The sequence below is a fragment of the Macaca thibetana genome, chromosome 2 (genome assembly GCF_024542745.1).
Source record: "Macaca thibetana thibetana isolate TM-01 chromosome 2, ASM2454274v1, whole genome shotgun sequence".
NCBI classification, from domain to species: domain Eukaryota; kingdom Metazoa; phylum Chordata; class Mammalia; order Primates; family Cercopithecidae; genus Macaca; species Macaca thibetana.
In genome coordinates this window covers 6,974,168-6,997,340 of record NC_065579.1, presented here as the reverse complement: position 1 = coordinate 6,997,340, position 23,173 = coordinate 6,974,168, and the positions used below count along the sequence as shown (strand labels likewise).

Below are 23,173 nucleotides of genomic sequence, written 5' to 3'. Positions count from 1 at the left end.
AGTGTCTGTAAGTCAGTCTACTTACATACTATAGAGGCAGAGATGAGTAGTTGTAGCAGAGACCACATGATTGGCAAAGCTTAAATTTTTTGCGACCTGGTACTAGACAGGAAAAAAAAAAAGATTTGTTTTGGAGCCATTTTCAATGAAACTTTCAAAAAACTTTCTTATTTAACCTTTTTTGGACAGTTCATTTATCGGTATAAACACTGTTTATCATAACTTTGCTTTAATATAATGATGCCCTTGGGAATTATTGTTGATTGAATGCTTATGACAGCCTATTTAATTTTTGAAGTGACTTCAAAAAGTACAGACTTAAATCATTTTTCTTTCTCTCTCTTTTTTTTTTGAGATGGTGTCTAGCTCTGTCGCCCAGGCTGAAGGGCAGTGGCGTGATCTCTGCTCACAGCAACCTCCGCCTCCCAGGTTCTAGCGATTCTCCTGCCTCAGCCTCCCAAGTAGCTGGGATTACAGGCGCCTGCCACTACGCCCAGCTAAGTTTTGTATTTTTAGTAGAGACAGGGTTTCACTGTGTTGGCCAGGCTGGTCTCAAACCCCTGACCTCATGATCCACCCATCTCGGCCTCCCGAAGTGCTGGGATTACAAGCATGAGCCACTGCATCCAGCCTCTTTTTCTAAGAAGAAAAAAATTACACTCCCGGTAAATTTCTAGGGACTTTCAAAATCAAATGTAGGTAGAAATCTTATGTAAAATAAGATTATGCCGTATGCCAGCTCTGAGTAAGGGTGTGTGGGGCTTTCAGAAGTTCATGAGTATTCAACAGATTCAACCACCTTAAAATGTTTGCTTATTTTATTTTATTTTTTTAGCTTACATTATTGGCCCTATATAAAACTTATTACAGATATTTGTGTGAATGAAGTATCATTTCATCTTTTTAGAGACTTGTATCAGAGGTACCTAGGCTGATATATCACCAGATTTTTCGTCTTGCCTGATGAGCATTTCCAGTCCTGATACAGCTCCTCGGTGACCAAATACCAGGGGAGTCTCCCCTGGACTTTTTTGGCTTTTGTTTTTCCAATGAGTCATAAAGGCTTAGTCATTTTCCATTAACTTCAGGAGTTTTAACTGCATACAGTAAAACTGTGACTGACTTATAAGGATATCTTTCCCTCTTCACTGCTTCCCCATCAGCAACAAATTCTGTTTTGTTTATTGACTATGGAGAAGTCCATGATTGACTTTAAGTATTATATTCACTAATTTTTGAGTAGCATCTTCCCACCAAATACTTTGAAAATATTAGATTTTTCTTTTTATGTTATGAAGGTCTGTGTAAATATAGCATATAAGAGTTGACAAATACTGTGAAAGACTCTTTTTGTCTAGATGGAATTCCTGACATAAAAGAAAGAGAAAGATAGAGGCTCACTTAATGTTCCACGTTCTTCCCATCTGTACATCTTGAGTTTGCCTTAATATCTGGACCAGTAGCTGTTTGGGAAAGGGCTATTCATGCTCAATGACTACATTTATAGATCGCTTTCTGGCTTTTCCTAGAAAATACTTTCAATTCTGTCAGTGATTGCTGGATTCTAAGTTGACATGTTTGCTTCTGTTCTTTTCCCAGCATTCTCTGGTCAGACCTCATTATTTCACATTGGTCTTTGGTGTATCCACAAATCGTTCCTTCTTTTTATAGTTTCCCCATTGAAGCTCCATAGAGCGAATCTTTGAAAGATCATTTTGCCTATGTGTGTATGTTAAAGGGGACAGACTGTAAGTGGAGACAATGGTTAGGGAGTTTTACTGTGCTAACCCCTGAATTCCAGGAATTTGGTTTCCGTGGCACCCAAACTCCCCAAAGTAGATTGACTATTGGAACTTAAAGGCAGGGTCACCAAATAATTTACAAGCCAAACCTAGATAATTTGTGAGTAAAGAGGGATGAGTCTAATAATTTCAACAGAATAGGTGTATTTTGGTGACCACCCAAGTGAAGGGGACTTTGCTGAAATACCACAGGAAGTTGGATATGATGACTGAGCAAAGTCACTGTTACAGAACTTTCTGACTATGCAAATATAAAGTTTTAATTGGCTCTTAAAACCCAAAGGGTACCTGTCTCCCATAGACTGTCTTGAGGTTCTTAATTTATTTTCTATTTCATAATTGATTACTAAATGAAACATATAATCTGCCCTATAGAATGTAGTTGAAACCATCGGGATTTTATTTATTCGTATTTAGTAGTCACAGAGTTTATCAGAATTCTATTTGGATAGCTTTTTTTTTTGGTTCCCAATTTATAGGTTCCTCTATGTATTCCCCAAAAATGTGGGGAACAGATGTTGAACCTATTTGTGCAATTGAAGGAAGGTAAGAAATGGACACATTTCTGATTCCTCCTACTTGGCATTCATTTACGTTTTAAATAGAAGTGTAACAGGCCACCTTTTTACTCTCTGCATTTCTGTTATGCATCTTTTCAGTAATTGAGCTCCTCCCAGAATTATTTTGCAGTATTTTCTTTAGTTTACCAATACATTAAATAATGTATGCATATTGAAATCTATCTGAGAGTATAAAATTCAAGTTCAACTGAGTAACTTGTTTGTAAAGGGAAGTACTTTGAACGTGGATTTGTAAGACCTGGTTTCACATCTCTTCTTTCCTACTTATTAGCTGTAAGAACTCGGAGAAGACAGTGTCTCTGAGCTCCAGTTTCGTTATCTGTTCACTGGAGATACTATTTAATGTGCTTTGGGAATTAACTGAAGAACTGGATATGGAAACATTTTGTAAAATGCAGGAGTATACATTTTCTTTTGATGTTGCTGTTCAAGTTGACCTGTAAATAATTCCACTTTGCTATCTTCCACACCATTGATCCTGTGAGCCCTATTAACTGTCTATCTAGAATTTCCTTCTTCAGTGTCCACATATATCCTACTTCTGTCCTACCTCCAACCCCTGGCCTCGCTCAAATGCCGTTTCTCTGTAAAGTCTCCTGCTTCTTTCCTGTGTATCTCTCCAGCCCTCCCTTAAGTATTTACTTCCTTAAGCAACATGTCTTCATGCTGTGTATCAGGCTGCTATTTCTCTCAAGAGGAAGCTGATCGCTGACTGATCTCGGTGTTTCTTAAAGGTCCTCACACATAGGAGCTATTCCAGAAAACTTAGGAAATATCCGATAATTTGTTCTCAGTGAGCACGCTATTCGAGGTAACCGAATTAATGACATGAGAGTAAGAGCTATGATCATTTGCATGAATTCCCTGGCATAGGAGGCCAGGACAAGGAGCAAGTCTTTTGTTTTTTGTTGTGTGAGTTGGTCCAGCTCTCAAATTTCTGTAGGAAGTTGATTGGTGTTGCGATGGACAACTCCTGAAGTCAGAGTAGTCTCCTTTGGAGGCAACAGTCTTCCTTATTTAAGGATTAATTTTAGTTCTGTAAGACCCTAGTAATCTTTGTACACGTTCTAGTAAAGTGATATTGTCATTTTGTTGCTCTTACTAGAGTATTCAGTTAGTTTCTTAGATAGTATTGGGCTCCATCAGAATTTTTATGTGTGCTATTTTCTCTTTTAGATTCATTTTTAGATAAAGGGGGGAAGACTCTTACACAGTTTAAACAAGTCGAACATAGCGTGTGTTTTTAAAATTCTTGATATAAGGGGAGACAATTGTGAAGAATCTGAAAGTTTTGGGTTGGAAACAATGAATGTACAGATTGCAAACTTGTCTTGGTTTATATTGAAAAGGGGAGAGAGCATGAGCAAAAGAATGAGCTGAAGCCTTTTTGCTTTGGGGATGATATGTTCAATTTGTACTTATTTTAGAATGGTCTCTTTCAGGTTCATATGGTGTATTAGAAGTTAACACTGGTTAAAAATATGCAGTGCTATGAAAAACAAATGTATGCTTCAAGGGAGTTATGATACAAAATTTTCTGAACCATCTAAATAATTTTGACTCCATATGAAACAAGTGAGGCAAGTGATTCCTTTATAGCAGAAAAGGATTTGGACAGCTCGTCTTCCTGTTCACAGATACAGGCTGCCCCTGATTTTCTTTCATGTCCTCTGCAGAGGTTATTACGTGTTAACCAAGCAAACTGTAGGTTGTACTGAAGCCAATTTCAGTAGCAATCGTAGAGAAATCTAGGGCATTTAGAACACGTTCCAGATGAACATAAAAAATTTGCTGATCTTCAAGAAGCCTTCTGAATATGGAAAGTGTTGACTTTCCCAGGCTGTACTCTGATCATCTGGCCCCAGGAAAACCTTTTAGTAAATGTCACAGTCCACATTTATATTCATTGGACAGTTAGTGACTGATAACATGGTCTCCTTTTACTCTGATAGTGAAGACCCTGTGAAAACTGTTAGTTGAAACAGGAAAAGCTCATCTTTTTAAAAGGCGCCAGATTGAACAAAAGATTAAAATTTATGGTTAAATATACTATACAGATGGATAGAAGCAGGTATTTGTTATCTTGGATGCTAGAAATAGTGAAATCAACAACAATGAAGAAAGCAGTATTTGGTGTAGGTGAAAGTTAGCATGGCAATTACCCTAGATGAATAGGCTTTAATTATTACATTTTTACATGATGTGTAATACTTGTATCCAAGAGACAAATGTCTATCACTAACACCAAATCAACTACATTTCATTCTACCTTATTTTTAAGTTGGATAGATTCTTAAGAGGTAATTTAATCTGTCTCCTCACAGGTCAGGACATGAGGCTCTGATTTGGAAAGTGACTTGTCAAAGTTCATTCACTTGATAAGCTACTGACAGAGCCAAGACTAAAACTCTGACAGGTATCTGGAATTAAGAGGGCTCTTTATACTATAATTTACTTTTGCCTTATATACTATGATAAAGTCCTTATATTTCTGTAAATTGGGCAAGTAAATCTATATTACATTTAAGATGCTAAAGTGTCATGGAGATGTAGCAGAAAGCTTTTACTACAGCAACTCAAAATACAGAATTAGGAAACTACATTTATATTTAGCTATGCCAAAAAGTTTTAATCTGCATGTTAATATGCTGGTTAGATTTTGGCCGGCTACACTTCTACTCAACAGTTTTCCTTCATACCCTTCTTGATGGTGATAATTTGATGATTCTTCTATTTCAGTAAACTATAATTAATTTTCACATAGAATTCAACTTTCTAATCTTGGACATTCAGCTGAAAAAGTTTGGAGTGGCGGAGCTTATTAAACATTTTAGACATTCTGATTTCCGCGTAACTCAGGTGGACAATGTGTATAGGAAACATGTTCTCCCTCAGGTGGACATATGAGGTTAGAAAGAGCTTTAGACGTGCAGTAAGCTATTGATTATATTGTTATTCCTTGCCAGGAAACATTGCTTCAGATTCTATTTCTTTTTCTTCCAGAGACAGGGTTTCACTCTGTTGTCCAGGGTGGTGTACAGTGGTGCAGTCATAGCTCACTGTAGCCTGAAGCTCCTGGGCTCAAGTGATCCTTCTGCCTCAGCCTTCTGAGTAGCTAGGACTTCAGGCCCATACCACCATTCCTGGATAATTAATTTCTTTTTGTTTGTTTTGTAGAGTTAGGGTCTCACTATGTTGCCCAGGCTGATCTTGAACTCCTGGCCTCAAGTGATCCTCCCACCTTAGCCTGCACTGGGATCATTTCTGCAGATTCCTAAGAGCAAGTACTCACTGCATATTCCAGCACAGATTTTGTACTAAACAAGTGACTAGATCTGTGTTAATCAGTGACTTAGTGGGACCTCACTAGAACTAATACCTAATAGAAAATAACTAATTACAAGGATTTATTAACTTTGATGAGGCCAATAATAGGCTCTATTTATTGAGCTGCTGCTTAGTGAGTAGCAGATGCTTTCTTTGGCCCTTCACAAACCTTATCTAATTTAGTCCTCACAACATTGATCCTTATTTTACAGATGAGGAACCTGAGGTTCAAAGAAATTAAATACTTGTCCAAGGTCTTTTAGCCTGTAAGTAAGCAGTATTTGAGTCCTGATCCGGACTCAAAATACTCGTAAGTACTTCTTAAACACTTAGCAAAATTCAAAACAGATCCAGGTTGTTGCTCTGTATATTCTGTTTATTTGTATATTATTGAAGTCTTAGCATCCTCCTCACTGGAGTCTCTCAGTATGACTGGCAGCAAAAGGTTTTGCTTTTCTATTCTCAGAGTGCTAGCTTGTTTTCAGCCTTTGTTGGGAATAGAGAACTATCAAGAGTTCACGTGTAACTTAAGTACCCATAAGGGGAATATAAATTTATTTCTTAAAAAAAATTACCCCACTCTTGTGAAACTACTTGGAGAGCCAAAGTCGTTGACAGAATCACTTCTTAAAATCTATGTGTAACGCCCTGTTACCTGTGTGGGGATTTTCTGGATGTACTTTGAAACACTGGCTGGCTTCCTCAAGTCTACTGTGAGGTCACCTTATTCTGTATAGACTGTATTTCCAGGGGAAGAAATATTATTTTAACATAAACTTACTTTTATTAAAATTAGGAAGACATAGCTCCTGATCTTCGGTGGAAGTGTCCCTCTAGATTGTATAAAACTGATTTGATTCTGGGAATGTACCCATGGTCTCAAGGTATCTTTTAGACAAACACATTTCTAGTCAGTGAACATGGCCAGTTACTGAGCATGTGGTGTCCTAACAGTGGAATTGCAGAAATTTCAAGACGTACACGTTTGTTTTCTGTTCCTACCTTATGATTTTCATAATCCAAGATTTCTAGAAATGTGTGTAGAGTTCTGACAGATGGTTATCACAATGGCATTGTGAGCATTGTGGTTTGCTTTATGGGAGCAAGATTTTAAGAAATTATTTTACCATGCCTGTTTATCCCGTGATTCTATCTAAAGTAAAGTTGTTGGGGAATTTTGAATATTGCTCTCATTTGTTTAAAGTTGAAATGAATTTACTAATTCTAATAAGAATGTGCTAGCCAAAGTATCTAGTTGCAAAAGAGAATTGGAAAATGGAAATATGTGACTCAAAGGATAAATAGAACTCGCAGTAGCTGGTCCTTAAGGAAGCTCTTTTGTCATATGAAGCCAATAAGCCAGAATGGGTTTTCTTCCCCTGGTGTAAACTTGTACTTAAGTTGGGCTGGAAGTGATCTTTGGGTTTTAATGGGCGTGACCGGGTTTATCCTACAGAGGTTTAGGGAGATGGGTGGCTTTTCTTTCTAGGCTAAGGCAAACAGAGTACTGGCTGCCAAACCATTTGAGGGCTTGTGTAAGTGCCAGGAAAAGTGCCATTCAAATAGTGAAGCAACAGAAGGTTGGAGTTTCTTCAGGAATACATGGGGAAAAAAAAATGAATTCTTACTATCTGGATATGCTTTGTGAAAAATTGCTTTGGAAAACATTGTCTACTACTGCTTATATAATGGTATTTACCCTTTTGAGGATGCCTCATGGCTATCAGTGGCCTGTTTTTTTTCATAGAATATCTGACTGCCTCCATGAGAATAATTGATAAGTAGCTTTAAAATTTCCTGCAGTGCTCAAGTACAGTTGACCTTTGAACAATATGGGTTTGAACTGTGTGGGTCCTTTTATACACGGATTTTTTTTCAATCAAGTGTAGATCAGAAATACAGTATTTGCGGGGTGCAAGGCCTGTATATACTGAGGTACTTTTCATATACCTGAGTTCCGCAGGGCCAACTGCGGGACGTGAGTGTGCACCAATTTTGGTATCTTTGTGGTTCTGGAACCAGTCCCTCTCATGTATACCCAGGGATGACTGTACTTAGGATGGTTATTATTTCTCTCATATTATAGGGGCATAAACATAAGTGATGTTAGTTTGTTTAAGATTATTTAGTTGGTAAGTGACAGAGCTAGGATTGGAATCAAAGTAGGAGTTCTCTTGGTTACACCATGCTGCTTCCTTGTGCAATAAATATTCACTGAGTATCTCAAAGAGCCAGTGTTCTGTGCAGTGTACTGCAGAAGCTACTGTATAACAGTTTCATCTTTCTCTAAGTATAATTTTAAGTCATCTCTTTATGTTTAATTTTGAAATTTTATAAACCCATTTAAAAAGTAAACTGAACAATTTAAAAATAGCAGAAGTGCTTCCTTTTTACTCATCTTTATGATTTTAAGAGTAATTATTTAGTTGCTAAGTTCATATATTCCTGTATTGTTCTAAAGCAAAGCAACCATGTAAAATGCAGTTGTTTTTTAAAGAAGGTACGGGAGACAAGAAATCTAGGAGAATGTTTCTTCAGTTGTGACTTGTTTAACTTTAAGGGCCAGTCGAAATTCATAAATGTTCACATTTGTTCATTGGAATCCAGGATACTTCAGTAAGTGTTCGGTAAAGTATTAGAGATTTGGTGGGTTTATTCAGTACCAGTTGTATTTCAAGAATTGAACTCCTCTAACTATGTTGAATACCTGGTTCGCTTTACTTTCTAATCAGGAATTGGTTCACTTTGTGTCTGTGACTGTATCTGCACGATGGTTGCTAGATAAATGTAGGACAGCTCTTAACCTTTCACTCTACTGAGGTTAGCAAAACTATTACGTTAGGCCTGAGGAAGAAGCAGCATAGGAAAAATGTAAATATACAAGCACTTTGAAGATAAATCAGTGGCTGACACAAGACCAGTAATAAACTCAAGACCCTTGGTTGTCTGAAATGGCAAAGCAAATTATAACATCATTGTGTTTGCAAGCTCACATGCTTGTGCACGCATGCACATACAGAAGGTTAAAATGGTTTTAAATGCTGTGAAGTCTCTAATTCAGGTTCACTGAGTGGTCCAGTTGTCTAAATTAGTTCTGTCGTACTGTCACGTTGTGATTATCGTCTAGAGCAGTGCTATCTAACAGAACAACTGTGATGATGGAAACGTTCTGTATTCTGCACTGTCCAGAGTAGTAGCCACCAGCCCCGTATGGCTATTTAGCACTAGGAATATGATTAGTGAAACTGAGGAGAGCTGAACTTTAAAAATTAAATTTATATTAATGTAACAGTTACATATGATTAGTGGCTACCATATATAGTGTGAAACAATTGTTTGTGACACTAAAGGATAGAATGATGTTGGATTGGTAGAACATATTGATTTTGGTTCAGTTTAAGGATGTCATTTCTGTTTGTTTGTTTTTGGAGACAGAGTCTCGCTCTGTCACCCAGGCTGGATTGCAGTGGCACGATCTCGTCTCACTACAACCTCCGACTCCCGGGTTCAAGCAATTCTCCTGCCTCAGCCTCCTGAGTAGCTGGGACTACAGGTGCATGCTGCCATGCCTGGCTAATTTTTTGTATTTTAGTGAAGACGAGGTTTCACCTGTTGTCCAGGCTGGTCTTGAACTTGGGAGCTCAGGCAATCTGCCCGCCTCGGAGTCCCAAAGTGCTGGGATTGCAGGCATGAGCCACCATGCCCGACCAGGATGCCATTTCTAACAGATGTTCCTTTGAGCATTAGACTGTGAGGAATGTACATCATTTGGGGTTTTGAAGAGAACCTTAGTGACTGCGTGGTGGGAATAGAAAGACAGAGCCCAGGAATCAATTTGTTGGGCACTCAGAATAAATGACCTCCTGATTGAGCTCATTTTGAGGTTATGGGATGTTTCTTGAGAAGAAAGGAAGCTTAACTTGAGTGCTTTCTGTTAATACCTGCGTCAGCATCTTCTAAGAATAGACAAGGTCTGAGTCTTAACTTTTCTTGGGTAGCTTCTGTTTTGTTACTCCCACCAAAAAAAAAAAAAAAAGGTTTTGGATTCAAAGCACCAGTCCATACAGTTGATTCCTTTAACACAGGAATCTTGTGAGGTTGTCCGTGTTTGTGGGCATTTTAAACATCATTTATGGTAGCCGAATCAGATAAACCTTATATGGAAAGTTTTATGTGTGTTCGACAGTTTAACCAATATAAGTAAAGACTGCTCTATTTCTACCTTGCTACCTTTCCCCTGCTTTTTCACTGTTCCTCTCACTCCAGATCATTTGTCCTGTCAGATGGAAATTCTGACTCAGCCATTTTCTCTTTCCCAGTAAGTTACCCATTTACTCTGTGGTCGCTGATAATGATGTAGATGGTCTGTGATACTAAAGTGGTACTTCTGATGTGAGGACTTATATCATCTCAGCATTTTCAAAACCCACTTGCCTGCAATCTGGTATATCTGCGGTTAGCTATAACATATCTATTTGCCAAACAAGTGGTTTGGGTTACTGGGGTTTCATTTAACTTTGAATTTAGGGGATTAGAAAAAATGTAACTCAGGAACATACTTTGATAAATTGCGTGAGAATGAAATGTTGGGATTCACTCAGTAGTTTTACTTTTCAAAATGATTCTTTGCAGTGTGTTTATTGAAGTGTGCATGTGTTGTTGGCACACAGTTAAAACTTATACTTACTACCCCTCTTGTAAAACTATCGATGATGCTATTATATAATTTAGTGCTCCCTATTTTAAGTTGCTACATGATAACTGAATTTACTTGTACAGTTGATACTAATAAAACATTTCTTTGCAGTGAAGAGCTGGTATAATTTCTCCATTCTGATAATGAAAACTGAACAACTTTTCCTATTTCTCTCCTTACATTGCTGCTCAGGAATATTGTTGACAAATTTGGGACCACATGTGGGCTTTACTTTTGTTAACGTTCAAAGGAGCATTATGAAATGAATCAATAAAATTGCTACTACTACTAATTTTCTTCCTCGTAAATATTTCTTATATTTACTGTTTAGATGCTTATATTAGAATAAAAACATGTATCTGTCTTTATTATGAAATAGTTTGAAGAGGATTATCAGGTTCTCCTTCATGGAAGACGAATTGGAAAAAACAGAAGTGTTTAAAAAGGAAGATAAGCTACATTGTAATCCCATAGTATATTGTTAATGTTAGAATTTTAATTATCCTTTCTAGTACCTTCTAAATTTAAATTGAATAGTCAAGTATTTCAGCTATAGTCAGGGTATACTATAGGGAGGCATAAGATCAGCCCTAGACTCAGCCTATAACATGGAGAGTACATTTGGGACTTAACCTGTGCATTAACCCATATGATATGCTACATGGATAGTTATCCAACAGACGTCAGAATATCAGTTGTTTCTACAAAACACGTACATATACTCTGGAGAATGTGAGTGCTTTGAGGCTGGAACTAGGAACCTAATCACCAGAGGTTGGCAGATTTTGTCCTTTCGAAGACAGTTTTACTTCTGGTTATCAGAAAAATGGGCTGTGTTTTAAAGTAAAGGGGGTTTCCAGTGGCTGAAACATTTAAAAGGAGTCCAGATGATTGCTTGGACAAGATAAGACTGAATTTGACAACTATTAAAACCCTTTCTGATAATGTATCTAATGAAGTGATAATTGGCATCTTTTTATGAACAGTGACTGAAATTTAGAAGTATTTGAGGAAACTAGGAAGCCTAGTCTGCCATTTAGGACCATTATTATTGGAAATGTTTCCTTGGGATTACAGATTCTTGATACTCTTGACAGTTTGGTACTGTAACCAAGAAGGTGACTTTAGCAGGTCAGATATTTGGAAGAAATTTGCAGAGGATCCTGAGTTATACTATTCTGGTGTTTGTAAAACTTTTTGTGAAAAAGGCAGCTTTCTAGCTGTAATGTTTATTGTAGGATAGTTAACCCCGAAAATGTCTTTCTGTTACTAGAATTTCTGAAGGATTTTCTCCTTTCTTCTTCTTTTTTGGATATCAACCTCGAGTTTGTTTTTTTTTTTTCTATTCACTTTATACTTAATTTATTAACACTTTTTAATTCTTGGGATGATTTGGCAGTTTGCAACTACAGGGGAGTTCTAAGGACGTGGGGCAGTTTTCTGAAACCAGTAATTCAGGAGACTAGCTCCAGATGGTGCAAATTCCTGCTAGCACCTTGGCACATGCTACTTTCTCTGCTTTAAATGCCACATATATCCTAAGCACCCCATTGCATTGTTTAGCTGAACAAATATATCCATATGTGTACACACATTTTTCTTGATTCTGAGCTCTAATCTTAACAGTGCCACTCATTTAACTGTGTGATCTTGGGAATATTACTACAAATCTCAGAGCCATCATTTCTTTGTAAGTTGAGTGATCTGTTTAATTGTGGCCCAAAGAAACCAAGAATTGACCACGTGCCTGAGTATATCACTTTTCTAGGTATTCTAGGATTCTATTAGGCAACATATCCTTTCATTATAATAAATCTGAAATTCCAGGTGAAGGAATTTACTGTTGTTTGAGGTCGTGTTGATAGACATGTAGCTCCATAGCCTTGTTTCAGATAAGCTGGAGGATGTGGGTGAGTCAATATGCTGGATGGATGTGGGTGGAAAAATCCAACATTTCATGTTATGTCCTGTGCACTAGCCATCATTGTTCTAAGGATCTATCTTTTTCACAAACATTTATTTGAAAATCATTATCCTGGGCCCTGGGCTAAATGTTGGAGATAAAATGATCCATAATATTTTTCTTGCTTTTCAGGATCTAGAATGTATGCTGGGGAAACATGAGTAAAATTTTTTAATAGTATAATTAGTGCTACAGTACTATCCTGTAAACTACGTGCTATGAAAGTACTGAAAGAAAATAATAGACGAGTCTGCTGCATGTTTGTGAGTCAGCTACATAGGTGACATTCGAATGGGGTCTTGTAGGTTGATGGTGAATTTTCTAGATGGTAGAGAGGTGGATGGGTGCTTTGGGCAGATGGAACACAGTGACTCCCTCACCACCATCTGTGTAGTAATGGTGACTAAGCTTCTTGCCCATTTGCAGGGCTCTCCCATTCTCTGTGTTTCCTTCTCACAACAATCAAGCAACCAAAAACAAACCAAAACCAATAACCATAAGAATCTCTAAACAGATGAAATATTGGTAAATATTGCTTGGTTTTTAGTCATCTGTATAAGGTGTAGAATGAAAATCTTCGTCTTTCAGAAAGGAATTACAGAAATTCTGTGCGGACTTTGTGGACAATTTAGTAGTGGGATTATTGTACTAAGGATAGTAACTACAAGACAGTGAATCTGATTTAATTGTATTATGGATCTCTGTTTAGAAGGATCATCTATCTCCCAGACAGGTGGAGTATCATGGCATATCGGAAAGAACAGGGCATTTAGAGACTTAATTAGAAAAGTAGCCCTGCCGTTGATTACTTTGGCTAGTGACAAAATAAATGAAGATGGAACACCTATTTAGATTATTTGCTTAACTTCAGCCAAAATTAGATGCCACTACCCTCCTACTGTCATACTGTAGTTAGATTTTGTTAATTTCAATGACACGAAAATTTTAGAACACTAGAAAATGGAGAAGGATCAAAAGTTTGTGTTACCCTTTGTTCTCTAGTAAACGAATTGCTCACACATTGCTTAAGTGTTCTTTTGTTTTCAGCCTTGAGCCCGAAAGTGAGAAATTTTAGTTATCAGTGATCAGCAACTCAGAGCTATGTTTGCTTTTATGGGGCTCATAATTGGGCTATTTGAGTGAGCATAAGAGAGTGTCTGCTGTCTATAGCCAAGCATCTCTAAGCTCCCTACCTGCCCTGCTGATGCGGGTAGAGGAGGGGGTTGGTTTTGCTAATGGTGTTGGTGGTAGTGATACTGATGTCATTTTGTTGATCTCTGTATAAACATTGCTGAGGCTGAGAATGTAGAGGATTTGTCATTAGGATAAGCTCTATTCAGTTTCTCTGAATCCCATTTCTCTTTTACTCAGATAATTTTATTAGAACTTTTAATAAAGAGAAGAAACTCTAACCGATTAGGGAGACATTTCTTTTGTAGGGCAGCATAAGAGTTTTACAAAATATGTTTATTGTTTCAAAGTGTCATTAATATATCTTAGAGACACGAGTCTAAAATTTAACAGTATCTTCTCCACCCAAGTGGAGGGAAACTTGTGGATGTTGAAAAGAGGGTTAGAGAGAGAGATGAGGGCAAGTGGTAGGTCCCAAAGAGAGATTTCCCTTGAAATTTCTCACTGTAGTCACCACCTAGGGTGTCCCATAGGTTACTTAGGAAACACTGAAAGAATCGGAAGGATGGGGTGATGGGAAGAGGGCGAGAGATGAGAAGGTGCTTAATGGGTACAGTGTACATTATTCAGGTGGTGATAACGGTAAAAGCCCAGACTTCACTACTAGACAGTATATCCATATAACAAAGCTGCACTTGAACCCCTTACGTGTATACAATTAAGGAACTTTTTATTGCTATTTTTTTCGGGTGTAAATATAGGCTGACTGTGATTGCTAGAAGTCTATTTTTGGGAGATAATGAGGCAAAGTAAACTAGGTCTCATTTTTATTTGCGTTTTGGGGGACCTGGAAACCACTTTCTCAATGTGCCATCTTTACTAAAAATTACTTTTATCCTTGATTTTAAAGAACTTAATGCACATTTATCTTATTTTAACTAGTATTTCATAATACCCCCTCCCCTTTTTTTTCCCTGATACTCTAAGCAGAAATATCTGGGGCCAGAAGAGGTGGATTTGATTTCCAGTTCATTTGTTTTATTTGTTGGGTAGTCTTGCTCAAGCCGTTTTATTTCTCTTGAGCCTTAGTTTCCTTGTAAATAAAATGGGGATGTTGATAAAGCCTTTATCCTCAGATAGTTAGGAGGAATACATGTGAAAGTGCCTTGTAATCTATGAAGTGCCGTATAAATGTCAGTTGTGGCTGTCTGTTATTACCAGACTTTCACAAGACAAAATGTATCTCTTGAATATCTTTCTTGTTCATAGTAGATGTTTTCATGTATGTAGAACAAAGGAAAGCAAGCATAATCCCTGCTTTCAAAGCAGAGTATGTAGTCCATTTGCTATTCGTAGCATTTACATAAAAAGAATAATTCACAAAATTCTACCATTCTATAAAAGGGAAAACAGACATAGGTGAAAGAAATAGACTCTTGTTAATGTATTATTAATCCGGGCATTTTTATGTGGGTGGAAGCTTGTAAAGATGAATCATGGCAATTGTAATTTCAGAAAGTCTTAGGATGTAGGTAAAAGAACAAGGGAAGGCGAATGGCTTTTTTTCCACTTCCTTTTTAGGTTATGTAGAATTAGTTGGGAAAGCACTGGGAATGTGCACATTATTTGGATAATGTATGAAAGGAACGTGTAGCCACTCAATCAGAAATTTCTGGGTTTGGTTGAAATATGTACTCATTCTGCTTACTTGACTGAGGTGAAAAAAGGAGTTCTTGATAGCAGGAGCACTGTTCACTGTTTAGATTTAGTTAATCTTGTGCATAGCTTTTAAACTTTGGAGCAGAATTTGTTTAGCAAAATGTCCCCCACTAAGTTTTCTTCTCACTGGCATTGCCAGTATAAATACAAGTTAAGTTCTTGATTCTTGTCCAAAATTTGAGACTGTGTTCATTTAGTGGAAGAGTAAACAAAATTTCTGCTGCCCTTAGGGGTATGTGTGTATGTGGGGGATGTGGCAGGGGTTGGGAGGGGCACTTCTGTTTGTCTCTGAGAAAAAGATAAGGGAATTCTAAAGACTCACCCCATCACTTGTCAGTCTGAACCACCTCTTTGAAACAGGCTTTCGAAAGATTATTTTGTTTCTGAGTGAGAAAGAGAAACTTGCTGTAAACGAGCTTTCTAAAATAACAATCTTAAATATGTTTTATGAAAAATGCTCAGTTTACTTATTTCTTTGTTGGTGAAAGCTGAGAAGATCTTAATCTGGTACTGTTAATGCCTAAGAAAAAAAATGTTAAAGACTATTTTAGGCCTCCAAATTTGTCATTTGGGCCAGAATTTTAAGAGACATTCAAATCAATGTTGGTTTGTTTTTTTCTCTTTTCTTTTAAAATGTTGAATTATTAAAGTATACAAATTTTGTCTTTTTTTCTACTAATTGCCAATGGTAGGGCAGACAAGGGTGTTACCTGTAGAAGGAGAACGAGTAGTTCTGCATCGAAGTTTATGGAAAGCTCCTACAGTTATTGGTAGGGAATGGGGGAGTGGGCTGTGTCTGGAGCTGGAGGGGTGAAGTTGGCAAGCAGATGTACCTGGAAAAAGGTGTGTGAGGAGAAGCAATAAAGTGAAAACAAAAATGAGAGACTTAGGAAGCAAATGCAAAAAGAGAAAAAGAAAAAGTATGAGAGGTCGAGTTTGGTTGGCGTGGGGTGGAGCGGGGTGGTGATCACCCGATTTTCCTTGGTACGTTTCAGGTAAGTTGTATACCTGGAATGCCTAGAGAGGAACCAGTTCCTCATGAGGGTGCACCGGGGCTTTCCCATCACATCTCTTGCTGTAATTCCCTTTGGGGCGTTTGTGCCCCAGGCACACACAACTCCAGAATGGCCTGTGGATTTTCATCTTTTTGGCTTTGTCCATAATTGGCCTCTTTGCCAAGAATGTTTACCACTTCTGTCCATAGGAATTTTAACTTACCTTGAGATACATTTGGTGTTAATTACTTTAAGGTTTCTTGATACAAAGTTTCTGGATGCATTCTGTTTAAATCACCCCCACTTCTTACATCTACCCCCAATTCATAACAAGCATAACTGCTCCAGTGTTTATGACTTCAAAGAATTTTCTTTAGTACAACAAATTGTCTTTAGTACAGTGTTTATTAACTTACATTATACTTGTTTTCCTCTCTGATATTTCACCTCATTGATGGCTTGGAGATGACTCATTCATCCTGAAATAGAGTTCAACACATGTTTATTGAGTAAATGAGTGTTTATTAGTTGCATACGATGCCATTCATGTATTTAGGGGGAGATCAACATCTCAATGAAAACCATTCTTTTAGGAAATGGATGGGGGGTGTATATATGTACATATTTATGTGTGTCAGCTAGTCATCCTTTCTGTTTCTGAGACCTGCTCGGCCTATTGTAAATTAATTCACCGTATACTAATTTGTGTGTACAGACATCCCTCATTTTATTGCACTTTCCTTTGTTGCACTTTGGACAAACTGTGTTTTACAAATTGAAGGTGTGTAGCAAGCATTTCTTAGTAATAATGTGTTTTTAAATTTAGGTATGTACATAACCTGTTTCGACTGAATTCCGTCGCACATTTAATAGACTATCAATAGACTATTAATAGACTATAGTGTAAACATAACTTTTATATGTTCTAGGAAACCAAACAATCATGTGATTCATTTTATTGCGATACTTGCTTTATTGCAGTGGTCTGGAACCAAACCTGCAATATCTCCAAGGTAGGCCTGTATTTAGATTAACATATCATTGAAACTCCTTTAATGAGAATGGGGATAGGGTTCTAGTTTTATGTAGTTTGTTTATTGCTAAATTTTTTAAATGATATTTGACATATGTTATGTGTGTTATGCTGTCATAATAGCAGAGTTTAATTCTGTTTATGGCATTATTTTCTCCCTTTCTCCTACTCTTGTTTGACTTTATGATCCAGCTTTTTTTTTTTTTTTTTTTAACTTCTTTCGATTAATGAGCACACGTTGTGTGGAAGGTGCAGAGTACACCCACCAAGTCCCTGCCATGAAGAGCTTGCAGCTGGATAGGAAAGCAGCTGTGTGCTCGAATTTCAGAGCAAAGTGCATTTTTTTCTGTTAATGCTCTTCTAAGCAATGAGGCAGAGTTGCACGGCTTTTAATGTTCAAAAGAGACTTAGCCACCATCCGTAACACTGGGAAAATGGGCAGGGGGAGAGCCTACAAGACACTTGAGATCTGGGTGGGAACAAAGGAGAATAGTTGTGTAATTGACTATGGCGGGAAGCTCATTTTAGTAGCAGGCTGGGAGTAGTAGGAGACATTGATAGGGTTGGCTTATGGCAAGAAGGTCAGCCTGAGTTCTGGATGAGTGAAAGTAAACATAGGAGGGAAAAAGTTTGAGAAATGGGAAGGTGAAAGGTGGTTCACCTTAAAGGTGCCCACAGGGAAACGGGGGGAGATGAGTTTATGCCGTTTATCCTCAGTGGACTGTTTATACTGTTTACATCAAAGGTAGAGGAGGTTAGAAAAGGAGAAAAGTTCTCTTCAGGCTCTGAGCTTGGCCTGGCTGTGAAATAGTTTCTGTTCTGGTTACCGATTTACAAAGTTGACTGGATATGTGATTGTTTTCCAGGTTGTACTAGAATACTGATGCAGGGAATACAGAGGCAAATCTTGAAAAAAAACTAGAGTGGGTTCAGAAGAAATTATATATTGGGCAAGTAATATTTCAGCATAAATGAGATTATATGTTTGGAAACTCCTAGTAAACTCTGAAGGGCTGAGTCAGTGCATTTGACAGTGCAGCTCTGTGTGTATGTGTTTGTGTACTTCCTCATAATCACTGAAAACCTTCTAGATCCTCTTGACTAGCTCAGGCCCTGCTCTTATCTTTTGGGTACTAATTCAGCTTCTGCAGATTTAGGGACAAATCACGATAATAGAATATACTTTAGTCTTGCTGTTTAGATACTAAGAAATCATTATGAGGAGTCATCAAGGTAATCAGTAATTCATAAATTTCTCACACCTATTATAATGCGTCAAGCCATATCTTCATGTTCATTGTTTAGCAATATGTGCTATTGACAACATGAAATTAAGTTAATTTAATTATATAACTTAAAATGTAATATTTAAGACATTTAAAAAGCACAGGAAATAGAGAAACCCATGAACTACCCGCATCAGATGTTAATATTTTGCCTTGTTGTTTGTCTTTTCTGTTTTTGCTTTTGAAGCAGTAGAATGGCTTGTGCAGCCAAGGCACTCATGCCCCTTTTCTTCTTTCTGGAGAGAGAACTACTGTTTGGAGTTAAGTTTGTGTCAGTGCCATATTTTAAAAAAAAATTTTTTTTTTTACCATAGGTATACCTGTCCACAAACAGTATATTTTAATGTTTAATGTTCTGCTGCCTAAAGTTAAGAAATATTTTTAAAATTATTGTACTTCTTCACATGATTCTCCACATGGAAAAATGTAATAATTTCATAATTTTTAATTTTAGTTAGCATGGTGTTCGAAACATAGAAAATATATTTTTGGCATTAACGTTCTCACCTAATAACGTAAATTGAAGTGGCTTTTAAACTTTTTGTAATCTATAGAATGATGTGTGTTTCACATTTTGACCTAGTACCTATCATCTCTGTGTATTTCTGTGATCTGTATATATATAATACTGGAAAAGTTTCCCCAAACTAGTTTCCTGTACTGTGTGTGATCTATAATAGTCCCTTGGTATTTGTGGGGTAGGGTGTGGAGTTGGTTCCAAGACCACATATGGATACTAAAAATCTATGGATGCTTCAGTGCTTGGTATAAAATGTGTTAGTATTTGCATATAATTCATACACATTCTACTGTATACTTTACATTGTCTCTAGATTACTTATAATATCTAATACAGTGTAAATGCTATGTAAATAGCTGTTATACACTGTTTCGTTTAGAGAACAATGATAAGAAAAAAAGTGTGTACATGTGCAGTACGCCACATTTTTTTTTTTCCTAAGTATTTTTTATCTGTGGTTGATTGAAACCATGAATCCAAAACTCAGGGCTGTGAAGGCCAACTGTCTTCTGTTATTCTCTAGACCATTGACTTTTAAAATGCTTTTCTCAGGCTTAGTAAATTGATTTTTTTGACCTGATAATAGGTTGCCACCCATAATTTGAAAATCATTAAGATTAATCTTAAAATTTGATCTAATCATAATCTAAAATTAAGACTGACTTTAATATATAAGCACAAGCGTTTCCAGTATAATAAAGGTGTTTTAAATGATAGGTCAGTGTATTAAAATAACATTCTTTACACAAGATTTGATTATATTTATTTTAGCTGATTCATTAATTTTTATAAATTAAGTCCACGTATGTCTTACCCATTTAAAAATCAGATATTAATTAATTGAAGTGTTTTAGAGAGTATATACTGGTTAATGTAGAATATTTTCTTTCCATCCATTCTGACCATGGTTTACCTGGAGGGAAGGAGGGCCGTCATTGTGTCAGGGAAGGGGAAAGAGCTCTTGAGCTCTTGCTGGCTTAGACTTTGACGCCAAGCCCTGTCACCAGTGAACTCTGTGCAGCCTTAGAAAATCCCTTCTTCCTTCTGGCTTTCAGTTTCCTCACTTACTAAATGAGGATGCTATCTAGCTCATCTTGAAAGTACTTTTATTCTGTGAAATATAAGGTAACTAGGAGCTGGGCTTCAAGATATTAGAATTCGTTGAGAATATAGCTGATGAAAAAGAACAGGGCTTTCTGTTCGAATTACTGGTTTTGCTGTTACGTTTGAGTGAGGATTAAGCAGATTGTATTCAGTTTAATGTAGTTCTTGGGCAAGAATTATTCCTCTGTTCAAAACCATTTCAAAATAATCTTGACCTCCCCAAGATCTCCCTCCCTTGTTGTGGCATTATCCCTCAGTAGTGAAGGACACAATTATGTTGAGTGTATATGTGAATATACGTAAGTGCGAAGAACAGCAAAGGAATGTTCTTCATTCTGTTTCAGTTAAGTGTGCTCATAGGCAAATCCAAAGCTACAGAAAAAAATCTACCACTTTTCCTAAGCTTTAGGGACTGTTTCATGAGTCCTACTCAATTGCAATAATCTGAGGCTTTGGGGAGTTTCCTTTTTTTTTTTAAACATGAATTACATGCTTGGAATAGAGTGAGAACATACCACTTAAACTACACGTTCTTAAAACAGCACTTTCCATGATGAATCCTTCATGTTTTGTCTGTATATTTACGAAGCAGGAGTTTAAATTGCAGCTTGGGGTAAACATGGATGTTTGAGACTTATTTCTTCCCATTTTGCTTCTAAGAAGACAGGTCAGGAAATACCCTTGCCTGGATCTTCAGGTGGAGGCAGAGTTGGGGCGGATTCCTGGTTTCTTTCAGGCTTCCCATTTTCTTTTGGTTTGTAGATTATTTGGGGGCAGCCCAAGGTTTAGAGGGACCTAGAGACCTAGTTCCAACTCGTGTCCCTGGGGATTGACCCACTAAAGAATGTTTAAGAAATTGAGAATTTTTAAAGTAGAACTCTGCCCTACCTGAGGGACTAGTGAAAATATGTTTTTCCTTCAGAGACACCAGGGTGGACATAAATTGCTGGGAGAGGATCGTCTGAACCACAGAGAAGTGTAGGTTAGATTTCTTTTAACACCTCTAATTACGCAGTAACCCACTTCTCTCTCAGTAGCAATATGCAAAGCATGATTGATACTTCTGTTATTTCAGCAGCACTTACCCTCCTTTTATGGAAGTGGATTGGAATTTCTAGACCTCTGGAATCTGATTCTCTAAGTGTTCTCACCTCAGGCCAGGGGCCAAGGCTAACCAGTGTTTTGTGACACCCTGTGCTTGGCACTAAGCAGGATTTTTGTGACTAAAGACTGCATACTTAACTAGTCACTATTTTATGCATTGAGAATTATGAAGTTTGTCATTCTGAAATATTAGAATTGATTTTTTTTAAAGTAAAAGAAAAGTCCTTCCCTTTGTATGTTAAAGTATTACTAATGAGCCTTCCTGTCTCTTTTTCCTCCTTCATCTTCTGTAGTGTGCCGAGATTTTGCTGTCCTGGAGGACCACACCCTGGCTCACAGCCTGCAGGAACAAGAGAGTGAGTAATACCTCTCATTTCTGCTCCTTCAGTTTTCTTTTTTTAGTGGTAGCTTGAGGCTGGTTTCTTAGGGCTTAGGTAGGGAGAGAGCACAGTCACTTGGCGTCACCATCCATACATTCTGAAGGATTTCTTTAGGCAAATGATGCCTGGGTGAGCAGTGAAGTTTCGGGCATGTTTAAGTAAGACAGGCTGCCAGGGATTAGTAGACTGCTGCATCTCTAGGAGGAAAAGAGGGGTTTGAAACTTTTTTCTTGCCTTTTGTTGTAGGAGGGACACAATGGTTGTAGATTTATCTGGGGTGCATGTGTAGAAGAATCTATTCTTGCTCCTAGGATAGGGACCTGAACAGTTTTCCCAGGCAACCATGGTATAAATGAGATCACATTGTGGATTTTTCTGAATCTTTTTTTCCATGTAGTGATGGAAAGTAAATCTGAGCTATGCATGTTATGTTAAAGTACATATTTGTGAATATATGATTTGTGAATTCACATATAAATACAAAATTAAAGTTTTGAAAAATGCAGTTAATAAATAGAGTGACAACATGTAGTAGTAGAAAGAGCATTAGCCCTGGCTTTAGAATATTCGTGTAGATGTCCTGGCACTGCCACTTTGTTGCCGTGTGACCAAAGGCAAATTATTTAATCTTTTTGATCCTCTTTTTACTTAATGGAAAAGTGGGGATATTAATTCCTTGCTCTTTATTATATATTGTTGTTGAGACAATAAAAGGCGAAGTGATGGATGCAAAGCTATTGCTGTGGTAAAGCTCTTAAGATTATTATGGCATTTGTTACTAACAAACTAAGGCGTTATTAATTCCTGTCCTCAATCTTTTTGTTCCAGTTGAGCATCATTTGGCATCAAACGTTCAGCGGAACCGTTTGGTCCAGCATGATCTCCAGGTGGCTAAGCAGCTCCAAGAGGAAGATCTGAAAGCGCAGGCCCAGCTCCAGAAGCGCTACAAAGACCTGTGAGGATTTGGGAGGTGGGAGGGGTAGTGTCAAGACTGGTTTTCTCTGTGGAGCTAGCAAACAGGGCGGGGGAAAAGGAGCCTACTTCTGTTCCTCTGATTCCTTTTACTGTTAGATTACAGTCTTACAGTGGATATCTAACAGTTTTTTTGATTTGAAAATATTTTGTTGTTGTTGGAACACTTGACCAGGTTTAAGGACATGTGGATGATGGTGTAAATTCTAACATTTTTTTAGCTGTATGACTTTGGGCCAGTTAGTTAACTTCTCTGAATTTATTTTCCAATTTATTTTCCTTCCCTATAACATGGGGAAAATAATCTCTGTCCCCTCTGTCGCGTAGTTTCTATGGGGAGTCCAGTGAAATAGTGGACATCAAAGAACTTTGTGGGTTGTGTTGGTTCCTTTACTGTGTTCTAGCTGTGTTTGCTGCTCTTACTTTCCTTGCTTTTCAGTACATGACAGAATGTTCTAAAAAGCTCTGAAGTGTAGACTCAGTTATCTTCATAACTTCAGTGTCTGACAAAAGTTCTCTCTAGTAGCCTCCTTTAACAGACAGATAAACGGAAGTGATTA

The 23,173-nt window shown here is 37.4% G+C and overlaps 1 protein-coding gene across 7 annotated transcripts in view; it reads left to right on the top strand.

Moving 5' to 3' along the window:
• Window positions 1–23,173, top strand: part of CCDC50 (coiled-coil domain containing 50) — a 179,718-nt gene that overhangs the window by 8,188 nt on the left and 148,357 nt on the right. For all 7 annotated transcript variants that reach the window (XR_007723317.1, XR_007723318.1, XM_050779266.1 and 4 more), the window contains exons 2-3: window positions 21,555–21,617; window positions 22,470–22,596. Coding sequence is in view for 5 of the 7 variants with exons in the window: in XM_050779266.1 (XP_050635223.1) it covers window positions 21,555–21,617; window positions 22,470–22,596 (190 nt within the window). In the remaining 2 variants the exon portion in view is untranslated. The remainder of the gene's footprint in view (window positions 1–21,554; window positions 21,618–22,469; window positions 22,597–23,173) is intronic.